The 15,544-nt window shown below is 47.7% G+C and overlaps 1 protein-coding gene across 8 annotated transcripts in view; it reads right to left on the bottom strand.

The window, feature by feature from the left end:
• Window positions 1-431: 431 nt before the first annotated feature.
• Window positions 432-15,544, bottom strand: part of ADAR (adenosine deaminase RNA specific) — a 52,003-nt gene continuing 36,890 nt past the window's right edge. For 6 of the 8 annotated variants that reach the window (XM_070785552.1, XM_070785558.1, XM_019954359.2 and 3 more), the window contains 9 exons: window positions 8,603-8,828; window positions 8,176-8,347; window positions 7,785-7,878; window positions 7,057-7,179; window positions 6,627-6,760; window positions 4,600-4,782; window positions 4,057-4,169; window positions 3,361-3,488; window positions 432-3,198 (listed from right to left, as the gene is read on the bottom strand). In XM_070785552.1, coding sequence (XP_070641653.1) covers window positions 2,961-3,198; window positions 3,361-3,488; window positions 4,057-4,169; window positions 4,600-4,782; window positions 6,627-6,760; window positions 7,057-7,179; window positions 7,785-7,878; window positions 8,176-8,347; window positions 8,603-8,828 — 1,411 coding nt within the window. In that variant the 3' untranslated portion in view covers window positions 432-2,960. The remainder of the gene's footprint in view (window positions 3,199-3,360; window positions 3,489-4,056; window positions 4,170-4,599; window positions 4,783-6,626; window positions 6,761-7,056; window positions 7,180-7,784; window positions 7,879-8,175; window positions 8,348-8,602; window positions 8,829-15,544) is intronic. The other 2 variants (XM_019954364.2, XM_019954407.2) reach the window with 1 other exon arrangement.

Raw genomic sequence — 15,544 nt, 5'->3', positions numbered from 1 at the left:
TCCCAAGACGGTGGCCAAGTCAGGTCTGTCCAGGCTGCAACCTGCACCTCCCGCAGGCAAACAGCTGGGGGTGGAGGGCTGTAGAAACCTCTGGAGTTGCATCTGTGGGCTGTGATGCTGTCTCAAGGGTCACTTTCCTACTCTGGGCCTTGAAATCTCGCACAGCGTGTGTCTGGGGACAAGATACTTGATGGAGGGCTCTGCTGGGGAAGGTGGGGGTGTGGAACTGGGGAAGTAAGTAAAGGTTGTCTGATGCACCCACTGTATCAGACAAAAGCTCACCTTTGAGATGGCTCCTCTCTGTTGACTGGAGGGGGACCCACTCCCCAGGTTCTGAGTCAGTCCCAGCTAGTGCTGTTGCTGGAAATCCCAGGACCACAGCTCCCTCCGTTCCCCACTTTCTCATCCCCCAGGAAACCAAAACTCGAGGCTTTCTAAAAATTCAGATTCTTTTTTTTTATTTATGAGGAATGTATATTGTTAGTCACTTATACCAAAGGACACATAAAAGCAGAATCATAAAACTGACTGCACCCATCGTGGCCCCCAAGTCTACGCTTGGGCTCTTCTCCACTCTGCTCTTGGGAGTCACTACCGAGACCCCAAAAGCCAGCAAAATCCCTTCAACGTGAGTAAAGGAAATAGCTTGAAGCAGCGACAAATTTTTTTACAAGTGATTATTCAAAGAATGCACAATAGCCACAGTTCAGACAAATCAACTACAAAGATCATTAAAAAAAAAAAAAAAAAAAGCTGGGGAGGAGGTCTTGCTTATCAAAAACAAACATTGGACAAAAAAGTGAAGCAGACACTTTGGGTAGGCAGGAGTTTTGCCTCTCCTGAGGGGGGTGGGGCGCCGGGGTGGGACGGCCGTGCAGGGCCCAATACAGGCTTGTTTCCAGAGGATGCACGGGTACAGGGAAGCCTTGCTCTCTTCCTACAGCAGAAACTGAATACTGTAAGTTCGCCAGACAAGATCTTGGGGCAAGCAGGGGCTCTGGCCGGTTGAGAGTGCCTGGGCTCCCAGCTGAGAAGAGGTGGCTGAGACTGAGCTCTGTGGAGGTTCTAATGCCCAGAGGGGCTGGACATGCCAAGCGAGTAGGCGCTGCTCTCCAGCCCAAAGAACCAGGGAGCTGAGCAGAGCCAGGACTGACCTCGTGCCCGTGGAAGTCACAGGACCGGGGTGGTAGGCCCCTGCCACCTCAGAAGACAGGCACTGCTTCCCTTCTAGTTCCACGGGACACTTTGGTGTTCTGCAGAAACATCCTTAGTGTATTTGAAAGACTTAACGTTTTCTCACTTTGGTCAAAAGTACAGAGGGCACAGTAGCCACGACAATAAATGCGCGGACCTGGGTGTACCCACTACTGACAAGGCGGGACAGACGGGGCTTAACTAGCCAGTGGTCGGCAGGGCGTGCGGGAGGATGGAAAGTCACCCGAGGGCGCTGGTTTGGCCTGTTCACAGATGAAGAGGAACTGTCCAGAGGGAAAGAGGCAGGCTCAGGTCTGGAGAGGGCAGAGCCTCTGTACTTTTCTGGAGCACACCTGGCTGGTTAGGCCCAGAGCCAGACTCCAAGGAGAGACCAAGGCTCTGACCACAGGAGTCCACGCTAGCTTGAGGTGCAGGCCCACAGTCCCACCTCACAGAGTTTTAGGACAACCTGCCCTTTCACGTGGAGTTACTGCTCAAGGGCAACCCTAGAAAGACTCCCTAGCAGGCAGGAGACCTCGGGTCTGTGACCCGCCCGCAGACAACCTTCTGAAGCTATTAGGCAAAACAAAAGCACTTGGTTAATCAACGGAAAATGACATCTGAACTTCAAACCTGTGCAATTACAGGTTATCTGTAGCTGTTGAGGATCAACATTTATGGCATTCTTTTAAAAACTCCCCATTTACCATGAATTAGTCACTGTCCCTTGGTGTCACCATCACGAGAAATATGCTGGGGGGAACAGTGGTCTGACCCAACATGATTTTTTTGCCTTATTCCTGCTAAGTCATGATTATCTGAGCAGAGACAATTTACTCTCTAGGATTTACCCTGGGTTTCTTCCTACCAATTGGTCGGGGTCTACAGCGTTACTGCCTCCATCAGCAGGACAAATTCCTAGGAATGCTTTAGGAGGAGCAGCAGCTGGCAGCTTGGCAACATTCCAAGGTATGTCTGCCTACCGGGAAAGTGGTCTGTGTTACCCCTGGAGGGCAGGCCTCCTCTAGTGCTCAGGCAATTCCATTAGCCCCATCTGGCGGGTCCCAGCCCTTCCTGCCACCTGGGGAAGGGACGCACCTCCCCGGCAGCGGCCTCCCCTGCCGCTGGGCCCCTCCCAAGCCGGCTAAAGTGCAAGATCACGGAGCATCATCTGCAGGTTCTCATCACGCTTGGCACTGGTAACAAGCTGCCTGCAGTGTTCAACTCCGGCCCTTAGAAATGTTTCACCAGATTCTTTAGGTTCACTGCTTTACCCTCTTGGAGGAAAAGGAAAAACTAACAATCACGAGGAAGGAATCTCAGAAGGGGAAGACGGGAAGCAGAGGGGCCTCAGAATTCACAAATGAAAAATCCTGTCCCTGGCATGGTTCACACGGTTGACTGGAACCTAATCGAGACCACAAGAGGTCAGTGTAGCAAACACAAAGGGAAAGGAAACAGAAAAAAAATGTAAATAGACCGGAAGAGGAAATGGGCGGAAAGAAGGAACCAACCCCTTCTCTCTGCCCTGCGGTCTCTGTCTCTCTGCTGGGGAAAAGAGAAGGGGGTGGTGAGACCTGGCCTGGGATTCCCAGAGAAAAGCAGAATAACAGGAACCCAAAGTTCTCAGTGTCACCAACCGCAGTTCCACTCTTTAAAAAAAAAAAGGAAAATAAAACCCCAAACCCCTTGACCCCTGTGATGAGGAATGCTACGGCCTCTCTCTCGCACCCAGTGTGAAACCCGACCCGTCAGTCCCGGGGCCACTACACCGGGCAGAGGTAAAAATTCTTCTCCTCCTGGGGCTTGCTTATCCAGTTCCCGTAGCCCATGTCCTTCAGAGATTTTTTGAAGTAGTTCTTGGCTATCTCGTAGTCACGGGCAGCTTTCTTGGCCTCACCATAGGAGAGTCTAAGTAGATCTCTGCGGTATCGGAAGGAGCAGAGCTTCTTAAATAGAAGGAAAATGTTCTTTTTGGACACCCGGGACAATTCGTTCCGTGGCCTGGGGAAACAGAAGAACTCATTATTCACCTGGGATGGAACAGTGGAGGCACTGGGGGTGGGGAGGCGGCAACTTAAAAAGCTCTGGTGTTTGACAACGTGATGCCCCTTGGCAGTCCGGCTGGCACACCTGGCTGTGTGGCTGTGCCCCCCAGCTCCTTACCCGTCCACGGTGCCTCTGGTCCCATCCAGGATTTCGAGGTCGTAGCCATCAGCCAAACACCAGTTGACACTTGTCTCCTTGGTCTTCCCAGACTGCCTTTTGGAGTCGTATACACTGACTCGGCCAACCTACGAATTCCAGGAGCAAGGGGGAGGGAGATGGAAACTTTCAGAGAAAAGCTTCTGAAGCAGGAACTCAAGACTCACAGGAAAGAGGGAAGACGGGGTCACGATCTTTCCCCCTTGTTTATGATTTTGTTTGGCTAAGACTCAGATGTACTAACCCCACCTCAGTTCAAATGAATTCCAAACTAAAAGAAGAAAAAAAGTAAAAGTGTTAATCGCTCAGTCATATCCAACTCTTTGTGACCCCATGGATTGCAGCCTGCCAGGCTCCTCTGTCCATGGAGTTCTCCAGGTAAGAATACTGGAGTGGGTTGCATTTCCTCCTCCAGGGGATCTTCCCAACCCAGGGATCAAGCCCAGATCTCCTGCTTTACAGGCAGATTCTTTCCTATCTTAGCCATCGGGGAAGCCCCCAAAGAAGGACAGCCCTTAGCATTCAAAAGGAGGGAAGGCTAAGTTTGAGGGAAACCAACTAAGGCTCCCCTTGCCTACACTGTACGTTTCTGCTCTGCTGACAGGCTTACTTGAGAAGGAGAAAACGTCAAGGGAAAAACGGATTGGGTTATCGCACCTTGGGGTGGTTGACAATAAAGGGATGTCGAAGTCCATCCTCAAACGCACTTCCATCTCTTGTCACACGACAGCAAATGGCACGGGTCAGGTGCCCCTGGCTGAATAGGTAACCTGGGTATAAAAGAAACGCACACACCTGATAATCCCAGTGCCATGAAGCAACAGAGGCAAGTGGGGAGGGCGGGCACAGACAGAGCCTCGGCTCCCTAGCAGGGATCACCAGTTAAGCACAATACGTAAGGTTCCAGGTAAGGCCAAGCGCTGAGACGGCAAGGACACTAAGACGCTGCAGTTTTAAGCTGCTGTGTTTCTCTAACTCACCTTGAAAGACTTGGCTGGCATGTTGTTACTGAGACGCTGCCTAAACCAATTTTCCCATCACAGCAGACGGGACCCTCAGAATCAATTACTAAACCACCGAACCGAGCACACTTTGAAAAGGGGAGACATCATGTTAACACCTGGCAATGAAGTGTGCGGTTTGCTGGGATCTGGGAACCAGGATGACAGTCCGGTTCCAGCTCCCAAGACAGGTCCTTACCCAGAGTGACGGATTTGAGATACACAGGCTGCAGGAAGTGGGTCAACAGTGCCCCCTGCAGGCCCAGCACGTTCCAGCGCAGGATCTTGTCGCTGCAGGACATGGTGCGGAGTCTCTCCCCCAGCCGAATGCCGTCCCATGTGGGCACAATGTCACTGGACTCCACTGGGATCGTGCCTTCCCCTGGATGGGAGACTTGGATTAGACCTGCAAGGGCCGCTGGGCCAGGGCCCTCCCTGGCGTGGCATTTTCTGCTCCTTAGACTTGGGCCAGAGGCTTCTCACTCATCTGTTCTTTGAATATTTCACAGCAGCTACTTTGTGCTGGGCACTAGGCTTGGTGCTGGGAAGCAACAGTGGGCAAAACCAAATCAGATCCTTGCGTTCCTAGCGGGTTTATGGGAGTGAGGGGGCAGAAAGGGAACAGACACTAGACAAGTAAGCCAATACACACGTAACGACTGTAGATGGTTTGAGGGAGCTATAATGGACAGGTCAGGGCATCTCCTGGGACAGGATTGTCAGGGGGCTGAGACACGAAGGAAGAGAAGAAACAGTTGAGAGTGTTTCAGACACAGAGTTCAGCAAAAGCAAAGGCTCTGAGGCAGCAGAGGGTTTAGCTGTTGAAGGACCTGACGAAGAACCAGGATGGCTGAAGTGGCAGGGCTTGGTTTTGTGTCGTGGGAAGCCACGACAGGCTGGTGGGCTTTTCGTTCTTCGTGAACTTTAATGAGATACAATCCACCCATTTAGAGTATATAATAATTTTTAGTGTATTCACAGACTTGTGCAGCCATCACCACAATCAATGTGAGAACATTTCATCACCCTCCAAGGAAGCCTCCTATCCATTAGCAGTCACACCCCATTTCCCTCCAGCCCCTTCCACCGCTGGCCCAGCCAGCCCCTAATTTACTTTCCTTCTTTATGGATTTTCCTATTCTAGACGTTTCAAGTAAATGAAAATGTGGGAACCGTGTAATATGCAATCTTTCGTGACTGGCTTCTTTCCCTTCTTCACACTGTTCCCTCGGTTCCCTCGTGTGGTGGCATGTATCATACGATATCCCATTTTATGGATATACTTCATTTTGTTTATCCATTCATCAGTCACTGGGGTTGTCTCTACTTTTGGGCTACTATGAACATTGCTGCTATGAATGTTCTGTATTAGTTTTTCTCCCTGGGTCTCCATAATGGGAGACTGCAGGGGGAAAAAATGAGAGGAAAAAAGCAGACTCTTCGGGGCTGTAAAGTGCAGGGCCAGCGCAGCAAATGCAGTACTGATGCGGCAGCCTGGCGCCGCCTCAGCCCCAAGAGTGGCAACGCCGAGAGAAGGGGTAGCTGGTCTGTGTTAAGTTTTTGTGTGGATAGATTTTCATTTCTCTTGGGGATGTTCCTAGGCGTGAACTGCCGGGTCATACAGGAGCTCTGTGTTTAGACTTCAGGGTTTTGAGCAGGGAAGCGACATGACCTCTATTTGAGGGTCACTCTGATGACTGCAGAGGATGGCCTGAGGGAATGGAGTGGACGTGAGGAGACGCTGAGGAGACATGGGAGGACAGCAGGGGAGGGGGAGCTGGCAGACAAGGTGCAGAGCCAGCAGCCAACGAGGCAGGCGGGACGCGGGCACGGAGTCCTCCTGTCAGTGCCTCAGGCTGGCTCTGCCTCGCTTTCTTTCCGTTTTCTCCAACCTTCCCGGAGGTGATCCCATCCACTTCCATGGCCATAAAGATCAACCGCAGAAGGATAACTCCCAGACTTTTATTTGCAGCCATCTGTCTCCTCTGAGCTCTAGATGGGCACCTCTGCCTCCTATTTGACTGGAGATCCCCCCAGCCGACTAATGCAAAACAGAGCCCTGATCTTCCCATAGATCTTCCCCGACCTACATCTTCCCTCCCCCTGGAGACGAGACCCTGGTATCCCACCCATGATGGCAGAAACCCTGCAGCTGTGCCCTCGCTCTGCGATGGGCCTGGGGCTTTGCAGAGCCTTTCTGTGGGAGATGGAGGACGTGTCACTCACCGTTCTCTACCTTGGTGCGGAGCTTGCCTTGTTTGGGATTCTCGAAGACAGGGTAGTGGCGGGAGTCTGTGCTCTCCACAGCTCGGTCGCTGCAGGACTTGTCAAAGAGGGCACCATCCCCACACGGGGCCGTGCTGCAAGACAGGGCCGTCAGTTAACACCCGCCTGTGCGCACAGATCTCTTCGGTTGCCTGGGGCTCGAGAACAGCTCCATGTGGCAGAAACAAGGTTTTTTTTTTTTTCTGAAGCCTATCACAGGCTACTGGAGTGGGTAGAAGTGTGAGTCCTTCCACACTAGGGTGTGGACCTCAAGCAAGAGTCAAGCATGGCCCACTGAACAAGCTCTGAATTATGGGCGTGGAGACCATTCAGACACCCAGCCCCGGAAAGCCGGCGGGCCGGCTCTGGTGACAACAGAGACTGTACAGACCTGATATAGAGATGGAATGACACGCTCTTTTTTATCTGAAGCTTTTCTCCTCCTTTAGCAGGTTCAAATATACTATCCTTCGCTGTCTGGGGGTTGTATTTCATTAACTCGCTGTAGAGAAACCTATAAGAAGAAAGTCTGGTTAAGAAGACTTCTTTGACTCTGGGAACAGTGGTTGCTTCTACAATCTGATCCCAAGTAAGGAAAAGCCTTAACGGTGCAGACTTTCCACGGTTTCTCAGGTTGAAAGAGGTGGTGGAATCTCTCCATGGGAGACCTCAGCATTTCTTACAGTTAAGTTAACCTTTCAGGTCAGTTACAATTCTGCCAAGAGCTTCTTGCTTTGGCAGCGACAGGGATTTTACGGCAGAACAAATTGATTCAGGAACTACAGGAGGCTGTGGCTTTTTTCCCTTCACAAATTAAAGATGAGCTGGAAGGGAAAGCTGACAGGACAGTGGGTTTGTTTGTAGGTCCTCAAATGGAGACAGAAGGCCTCCTCACCCCCACAGCACTGAAGATCAAGAGGTCATCACGTGTTTTTTAAAAGGGGCTTGAAGTGGAGTTAATGGGAAAAGACAGCGCTCTTCAACAGCAGGCCGAGGAGAGGGATGCAGGCATGTCACAGAGGGACTGATTCAGTAAGAAGCTCAAAGGCTGACCCTGCAGGGTTGAGGACCTGCCTGTGAGGTGGTGCCAGAGCCCCGACACCCTGAAATCTTGCTCACCTGATGAAGCCTCTCCGGGAGATGATCTCTGCATGACAGTCATTGACAGTTTCTCCCTTTAGGCTCAGAGAATCTCCTTTCACACAGCGATTCCCTGGAAAGGCATTTAAAGCAAATGTGAAATGTCCAAAGGAAAACAATGATGAATAGGATACAGGATGTTGGTTCTTAAAGCCTGAAGGTACAAATAGCCTCAGTTTATCAATCCTGACTCCTGTATTCTTTTTCCTAAGATATGAGAGTTCATTCCTTGCCCTGAATAAACTGTAGCTAAAATATAACGTAAGATGAGTCTTCTGCCTTAAATTCACCCACAGAGGAGAATAAGGAGGTGCATGCAGTCACCACAGGGAATGGAGTGCTGGGGGGACACATTTCCGAGCCCACTTACCTGTCCCCAGGCTGACCACAACACCTAGGTCGTCAGAGTCTTTCTTCATGATGATGGCAGCCAGGATCTTGCGGCCGAGTAAGGAGGGCTGGAAACTGTTGGTAAGGGCGTTGAAGCACCGGTGGCTCAGCATGGCTATCTGGTCGTGGAAGGTGCTGCCCGTGAGAGGGAGCTGTGGGGACAGGAGGCGTGTCAGGGCCAGAGCCTCGCCTGCATCCACCATGTTTCAGACTGTGCGGGGGAGGTCGAGGACTACTCGACTTGTGGGTCATCTTTTCCCCCTCTTGCACTAACATCCCAGCTCTATGGAGGCTAATATTAAAGCCGAGGGATAGTTCACATGACAGCAAGTTACGAGCTGACTCCACCCAGACAGGAGTTAGCAGGACCCCCAAAAAAAGATAGCACCAAAAGTAGACGGCTTAACTGTCTTTCGCTTTGCTTCTGGGGACCTTGAGAGGAGGAGCATAGTTCTTCTGAGACTGGCCCCTGTCACTGGGGTTACCTCTGTGAAACCCATGCGCTCTGCCTTCTCGTCCTCCCCAATCAAAACGCGGAGGGCCGCATCTGCAGCTTCCTGCTTGCCTTGCTTCTTGCTGTGCGCGCAGACGGCTGGGAACCAGCGACCCCCAACTTTCGCTTGGTAAACGAACCTTAGGGATGAGAAGCAGGGAATAAAGACAAGTACCAGACCCCGACAGCTGCTCCAGCAAAGGGCTGGTTTTGCTCAAGGGGAGGCCAGACTGGCCAACATGTAGCCTCGTCACTCCCGACAGCTCTGTTCCTAAGGCACCACTCCCCAGACTTTGAATATTCCTGAATCATAGTGTGGTTTCCGCTACATCCAGGTACCACCTGAGTATTACTTACTTAATATTTTTCTCTAAATTGACTCTTTTTCAATGTAAATACATTTTAAAAGGACACTTGTATCACTACTGTAAATGAAAAATCAGGATCACTTGCCGTACACGGAAGGTGGCTATAAATAAACTAAACAGGATAAAATCAAGTTATTAAATTCTGACGAGACACTGTGGCTGGTAAAGGCTCTAAGCCTGTCTTTATCATAAAGGAAATTTAGTAAGTATTAGAGAAGCTTTAAAGAAATACTAGCACCACATGTGGACTTCCTTTTTAACTTAAGCAGAAATGAGACGGGAATAACTTTCTTCCTGCTTGAATCACTGTTTTTAATGCTCTGATTTTTCAACTACCTGATTCCATTTCTTCATTCATTTCCTGATTAGCTCAAGAGGACTTAACCTGGAGAGATCTGAGAGCAAGGTTTGCCTTAGCTCCGGGAACCACACCTTTATTAGGGGTTACTTTTAGATCCCTGGGGGATTCCCCGGTGGCTCAGATGGTATACAGTCTGCCCACAATGCGGGAGATCCAAGTTCAATCCTTGGGTCTGGAAGATCCCTTGGAGAACGAGATGGCAACCCACTTCAGGATTCTTGCCTGGAGAATCCCATGGATAGAGGAACCTGGCGGGCTACAATCCAAGGGATCGCAAAGAGTTGGACACAACTGAGCGACTACACTTTCACTTTAGATTCCTGGAGGCCTTGCGATAACTAAGGGGGAGGAGACAGGGAGGCAGGCAGTGCTGCTAGGCAGGGAGGGGAGTGGCCTGTGGTTCCCCTCCCTTCCTGGTTAGGCATCTCCACAAACACAGAGGGAAGGAAGTGATGGACCAAAGCAGCTTGGGTAGCTACCAGACAAGGTTTCAAGAATCCCAGCTTTTAACCAGATCCTAACCTGCTTTAGGGAAACCCAGGTTTTTGGATAATCTAACTGCATATAACAAAGGTTTTAGTATTAGGACTTATCAGTCAGCTCAAGGCACTGAAAGGAATGCATCTTTCTGGTCAACCACACTGAGCTTCTCACTATTTCTTGCTTGTCATAAGCATCTGAATGCCTTTGCTCCTTTCTTTGATGATGCCAACTGGTTTGTGCAAGCCAGTGGGCTAAAGCTTATGAAGGAAAAGCACAGAGGCATGAAGAGATGTTGAAGAGAGGGGATGGGGCCAAACTGTGTAGAATCTTGACCTGAGGGATCCAGGAGAATTTCATAAGTGTTCTGCGTGTTTGAAAAGAAGATGAACTCTTAGGCACAAAGATACACATACATACATATACACATACCTATATATGTACACATAAAAACAAGACTGAAGGCAAAAGGAGAAGGGGGTGGCAGAAGATGAGATGGACATGAAAGTGAGCAAACTCCAGGAGACAGTGGAGGACAGAGAAGCCTGGCATGCTGCAGTCCATGGGGCTGCAGAGTCGGACACAACTGAGTGACTGAACAACAACAATATATAGAACAAAGTTTCTTAGCTGCGCAATTAGGATCCACTACAGCTGCACTGTCCAGTATGATAGCCACTGGCCACATGAGGCTGCTAACTTTAATGAAAATTCAATACAACTGATAATTTGGTTCCTCAGTACACAGCCACATTTCAAGTGCTCAGCAACCACATATGGCTAGTGGTTAGCCTTTTAGTGGAATGCTGGGGACCAAAGCCTAACTGGAATGAGTCAGTGAAGTGAAACCAATGAAGACATCCAGTATAAACAATTATATTGAGAGGTCTGGATGTGAGGGGAGCAGAGAGATGAGGTGGTATTTGGAGGGAGATGTGGGGTCAAGGGAAGGGTTTTAGCAGATGGGCACAGGCATTTATGTAGGCCGATGGGAATGATCCAACAGAGCTCTGGAGCAACTGATAACAAGAGTGTGAGAGAATGGAAGGACAGGCCGAGGAGGAGGGGATCCAGGGTACGGGATGGAAGGAGGATGCTTCCTGCACACCAGTACAGATGTCCTGTGCAGATGCACATAGGAAGGTGGATTTGGTGATGGGAAAGTAAGGATTGTTACTGCTAATATCTACTACTGTGGGCAAGAATCCCTTAGAAGAAATGGAGTAGCCCTCATAGTCAACAAGAGAGTCCAAAATGCACTACTTCGGTGCAATCTCAAGAACGACAGAATGATTTCTGTTCATTTCCAAGGCAAACCATATCACAATAATCCAAGTCTATGCCCCAACACTAATGCCAAAGAAGCTGAAGTTGAATGGTTCTATGAAGACCTACAAGATCTTCTAGAACTAACACCAAAAATAGATGTCCTTTTCATCATAGGGGACTGGAATGCAGAAGTAGGAAGTCAAGAGCTACCTGGAGTAACAGGCAAGTTTGGCCTCGGAGTACAAAATGAAGCAGGGCAAAGGCTAACGGAGTTTTGCCTTTGAATGCACCAGTCACAGCAAATGCCCTCTTCCAACAACACAAGAGACGACTCTACGCATGGACATCACCAGATGGTCAATACTGAAATCATCTTGATTATATTCTTTGCAGCTGAAGATGGAGAAGCTCTATATGGTCAGCAAAAACAAGACCAGGAGCTGACTGTGGCTCAGAGCACAAACTCCTTATTGCCAAATTCAGACTTAAATTGAAAAAATTAGGGAAAACCACTACGCCATTCAGGTATGACCTAAATCAAATCCCTTACGATTATACAATGGGAGTGACAAATAGATTCAAGGGATTAGATCTGATAGAGTGCCTGAAGAACTATGAACAGAGCTTTGTAGCAATGTACAGGAGGCAGTGATCAAAACCACCCCCAAGTAAAATGAAATGCAAAAAGGCAAAATGGTTGTCTGAGGAGGCCTTACAAATAGCTGAAGAAAGACGAGAAGCAAAAGGCAAAGGAGGAAAGGAAAGATATACCCATTTGAATGCAGAGTTCCAAAGAAGAGCAAGCAGAGATAAGAAAGCCTTCCCAAATGAACAATGCAAAGAAATAGAGGAAAGCAAAAGAATGGGAAAGACTAGAGATCTCTTCAAGAAAATTAGAGATACCAAGGGAACATTTCATGCAAAGATGGGCACAATAAAAGATAGAAATGGTATGGACCTAACGGAAGCAGAAGATATTAAGAAGAGGCAGCAAGAATACACAGAAGAACTATACAAAAAAGATCTTAATGACCCAGATAACCACAATGGTATGATCACTCACCTACAGTCAGCTGTTCTTAGAGTGCAAAGTCAAGTGGGCCTTAGGAAGCATCACTATGAACAAAGCTAGTGGAGGTGATGGAATTTCAGCTGAGCTATTTCAAATCCTAAAAGTGCTGCACTCAATATGCCAGCAAACTCAGCAGTGGCCACAGGACTGGAAAAGGTCAGTTTTCATTCCAATCCCAAAGAAGGGCAATGCCAAAGAATCTTCAAACTACTACACAATTGCACTCATTTCACATGCTAGCAAAGTAATGCACAAATCCTCCAAGCTAGGCTTCAACAGTATGTGAACTGAGAAGCTGCAGATGTTCAAGCTGGATTCAGAAAAGGCAGAAGAACCAGAGATCAAATTGCCAACATTCGCTGGATCGAAGAAAAAGCAAGAGAAGTCCAGAAAAACATCTACTTCTGCTTCACTGACTATGCCAAAGCCTTTGACTGTGTGGATCACAACAATTTGTGGAAAATTCTTAAAGAGATGGGAATACTAGACCACCATACTTATCTACCTGCATACAGGTTTTACAGGTCAAGAAACAACAATTAGACCCGGACATGGAACAAAGGACTGGTTCAAAACTGTAATAGGAGTTAGTATGTCAAGGCTGTATATTGTCACTCTGCTTTAACTTATATGCAGAGTATATCACACAAAATTCCAGGCTGAATGAAACGCAAGCTTGAATCAAGATTGCTGGGAGATATATCAACAATCTAAGATATGCAGATTACATCACCCTTATGGCAGAAAGCGAAGAGGAACTAAAGAGCTTCTTGATGAAGGTGAAAGAGGAGAGTGAAAAATCTGGCTTAAAACTCAACATTCAAAAAACTAAGATCATGGCATCCAGTCCCATCACTTCATGGCAAACAGATGGGAAACAGTGACAGACTTTATATTCTTGGGCTCTAAAATCAGTGCAGACAATGACTGCAGCCATGAAAATTAAAAGACACTTGCTCCTTGGAAGAAAAGCTATGTCCAACCTGGACAGCATATTAAAAAGCAGAGACATTACTTTGCCGACAAAGGTCCATCTAGTCAAAGCTATGGTTTTTTCTGTACTCATATATGGATGTGGCAGCTGGACCATAAACAAGGTTGACTGCCAAATAATTGACGCTTTCGAACTATGGTGTTGGAGAAGTCTTGAGAGTCCCATGGACTGTAAGGAGATCAAACCAGTCAATCCTAAAGGAAATCAATCCTGAATATTCATTCGAAGGACTGATGCTGAAGCCGAAGCTAAAATACTTTGGCCACCTGATGTGAAGAGCTAACTCACTGGAAAAGACCCTGATGCTGAAAAAGACTGAAAACAGGACGAGAAGGGGACGACAGAGGATAAGATGGTTGGATGGCATCACCGACTCAATGGACATGAGCTTGAGCAAGTTCCGGGAGATGGTCAAGGACAGGGAAGCTTGGTGTGCTGCAGTCCACGGGGTCGCAAAAAGTCAGACATGACCGAGTGACTGAACAACAACAACAACAATTTCTCAATTAAGCCAGATCATCAGTTTAGAGCGAGAAAGGGGTTTTGTTGGAAATTTGAAGACAAAGGTCTGAAATGGTTTTCTTAGAGTATGAAAGAAAAGGCAGTATAAAAATATAGTAGGAAAAATGCCATGGAGAGGGCAAAAGTCGGGGTTGGGGGAGGGGGCAAGTGAATCTCCCTTACTTAAAACCCTTCAACGGCTCTCTACTGCTTGTGAGGCAGGAGGATGATATGGCTCACAAGGTTCCCTTCAGTCTCATCTGGCATCAGGCTGCCCCTGTGCTCTCTGCTCCACCCACACTGGCCTTCCGGCAGCCCTTACTAGCTCTGCAGACCTGGGGGTATTAAGGTCTCAGCTTACGCATCACTTCTCAGGGAAGCCCTCTCCTCTCTCTGCACTGAGCCAAGTCATGCCATGTAGGCTCTCATCACATCATGCAATGTGAGCTCTTTATAATCTATCAAATACAAGATCTTACATTTCTTTATATGATTATTGATATCTGACTCCCGTTCTAACAGATACAATGTCCTGTATAGATATCTGTTGAATGAATAAATAAACGTAGAGAGACCAGGAGACTATTTCCTGGTTTAGGTGAGAGAAGACAATGGCTTGGCTGAGAGAGTGTTAACACTGGAGGCAGAAATAGGAGGAAGGGATATGGGGTAGAAATTGTAGGTTACAATAAACAGAGCTTCCCTGGCGGCTCAGAAATGAAAGAATCTGCCTGCAATGTGGGAGACCCAGGTTCGATCACTGGGTCGGGAAAATCCCCCGGAGAAGGGAATGGCTACCCACTTCAGTATTCTTGCCTGGAGAATTCTATGTACAGAGAGGCATGGCAGGCTATAGTCCATGGCTGCAAAGAGTCGGACACAACTGAGCAACTAACACCTCCTTTTTTTCCTCTCTTCAAGGATAGTTTGGCTGAAGGAGGTGAATTGGATAGGGGAGATGGTCCCCAGGTTTTTGGCATTTTATCTAACATGGAACCCACATATTCCCTAGTAGGAATGTGCCTGAGTCACTTATCTTTTTAGCTAAAGTCGCAAATAGGATATTTTCTACGCATTTTCTAACTGCTTATTACTATATACAAGAAAAGTTCTTGACTCTTACACATCATTTTGTAGCCCCCTGCTCTCCTAAATTCTGCTTCGTCTCAGTATTTCTTCAGTTTTCTCACAAATATTCCAGGCGTACTATCCAATCATCTACAAACAGTGGTAACTTTACCTCCCCTTTCCTCTCTTTACACTTGCTTCTTTCTCTAAACTGCTTGCATTAGCTAGGAATTCCGGAATGATATTAAATACTGATGACCCTGGCAGCCACACCTTCTCCCTGACTTTAATGGGAACAGTTCTGGGTTTAACATTAAGCTGCTGGCTTTTGACTTCAGACATGTTTTTTACCATGCAAAGGATGTATTCAATAATTTCTGCTTTCTTAATCTGAATGGATGCTAAATTGTACTATATGTCTCTTCGGAACCTCAGGAGATGACCATGTGGTGTTTCTCCTTTGACCTATTAATGTGGTAAATAGTAATAATAAATATCCTGGTGTGGACTAGGCTTTGCACTGTATACAGATACCATTTTTCACCTTTTAGAATGCTTATGAGGTAGAAGAAGAGACATTCTTTATATATCGTTGGTGGAAGCATAGACTGGTATAATTTCATTGGAGGAAAATTTGGCAAAATTTACCAAAACTTAAAATACACATATGTTATTCATTGTAGCCTTGTTATAATACCAAGTTTGGAAACAATCCAAGCATTCATTAACTGAGGCTGGTTAAA

This window comes from Bos indicus, chromosome 3 (genome assembly GCF_029378745.1).
Source record: "Bos indicus isolate NIAB-ARS_2022 breed Sahiwal x Tharparkar chromosome 3, NIAB-ARS_B.indTharparkar_mat_pri_1.0, whole genome shotgun sequence".
Lineage (NCBI taxonomy): Eukaryota > Metazoa > Chordata > Mammalia > Artiodactyla > Bovidae > Bos > Bos indicus.
The sequence above is the reverse complement of the archived record's forward strand: the minus strand, read 5'-3'. Positions and strand labels throughout refer to the sequence as shown.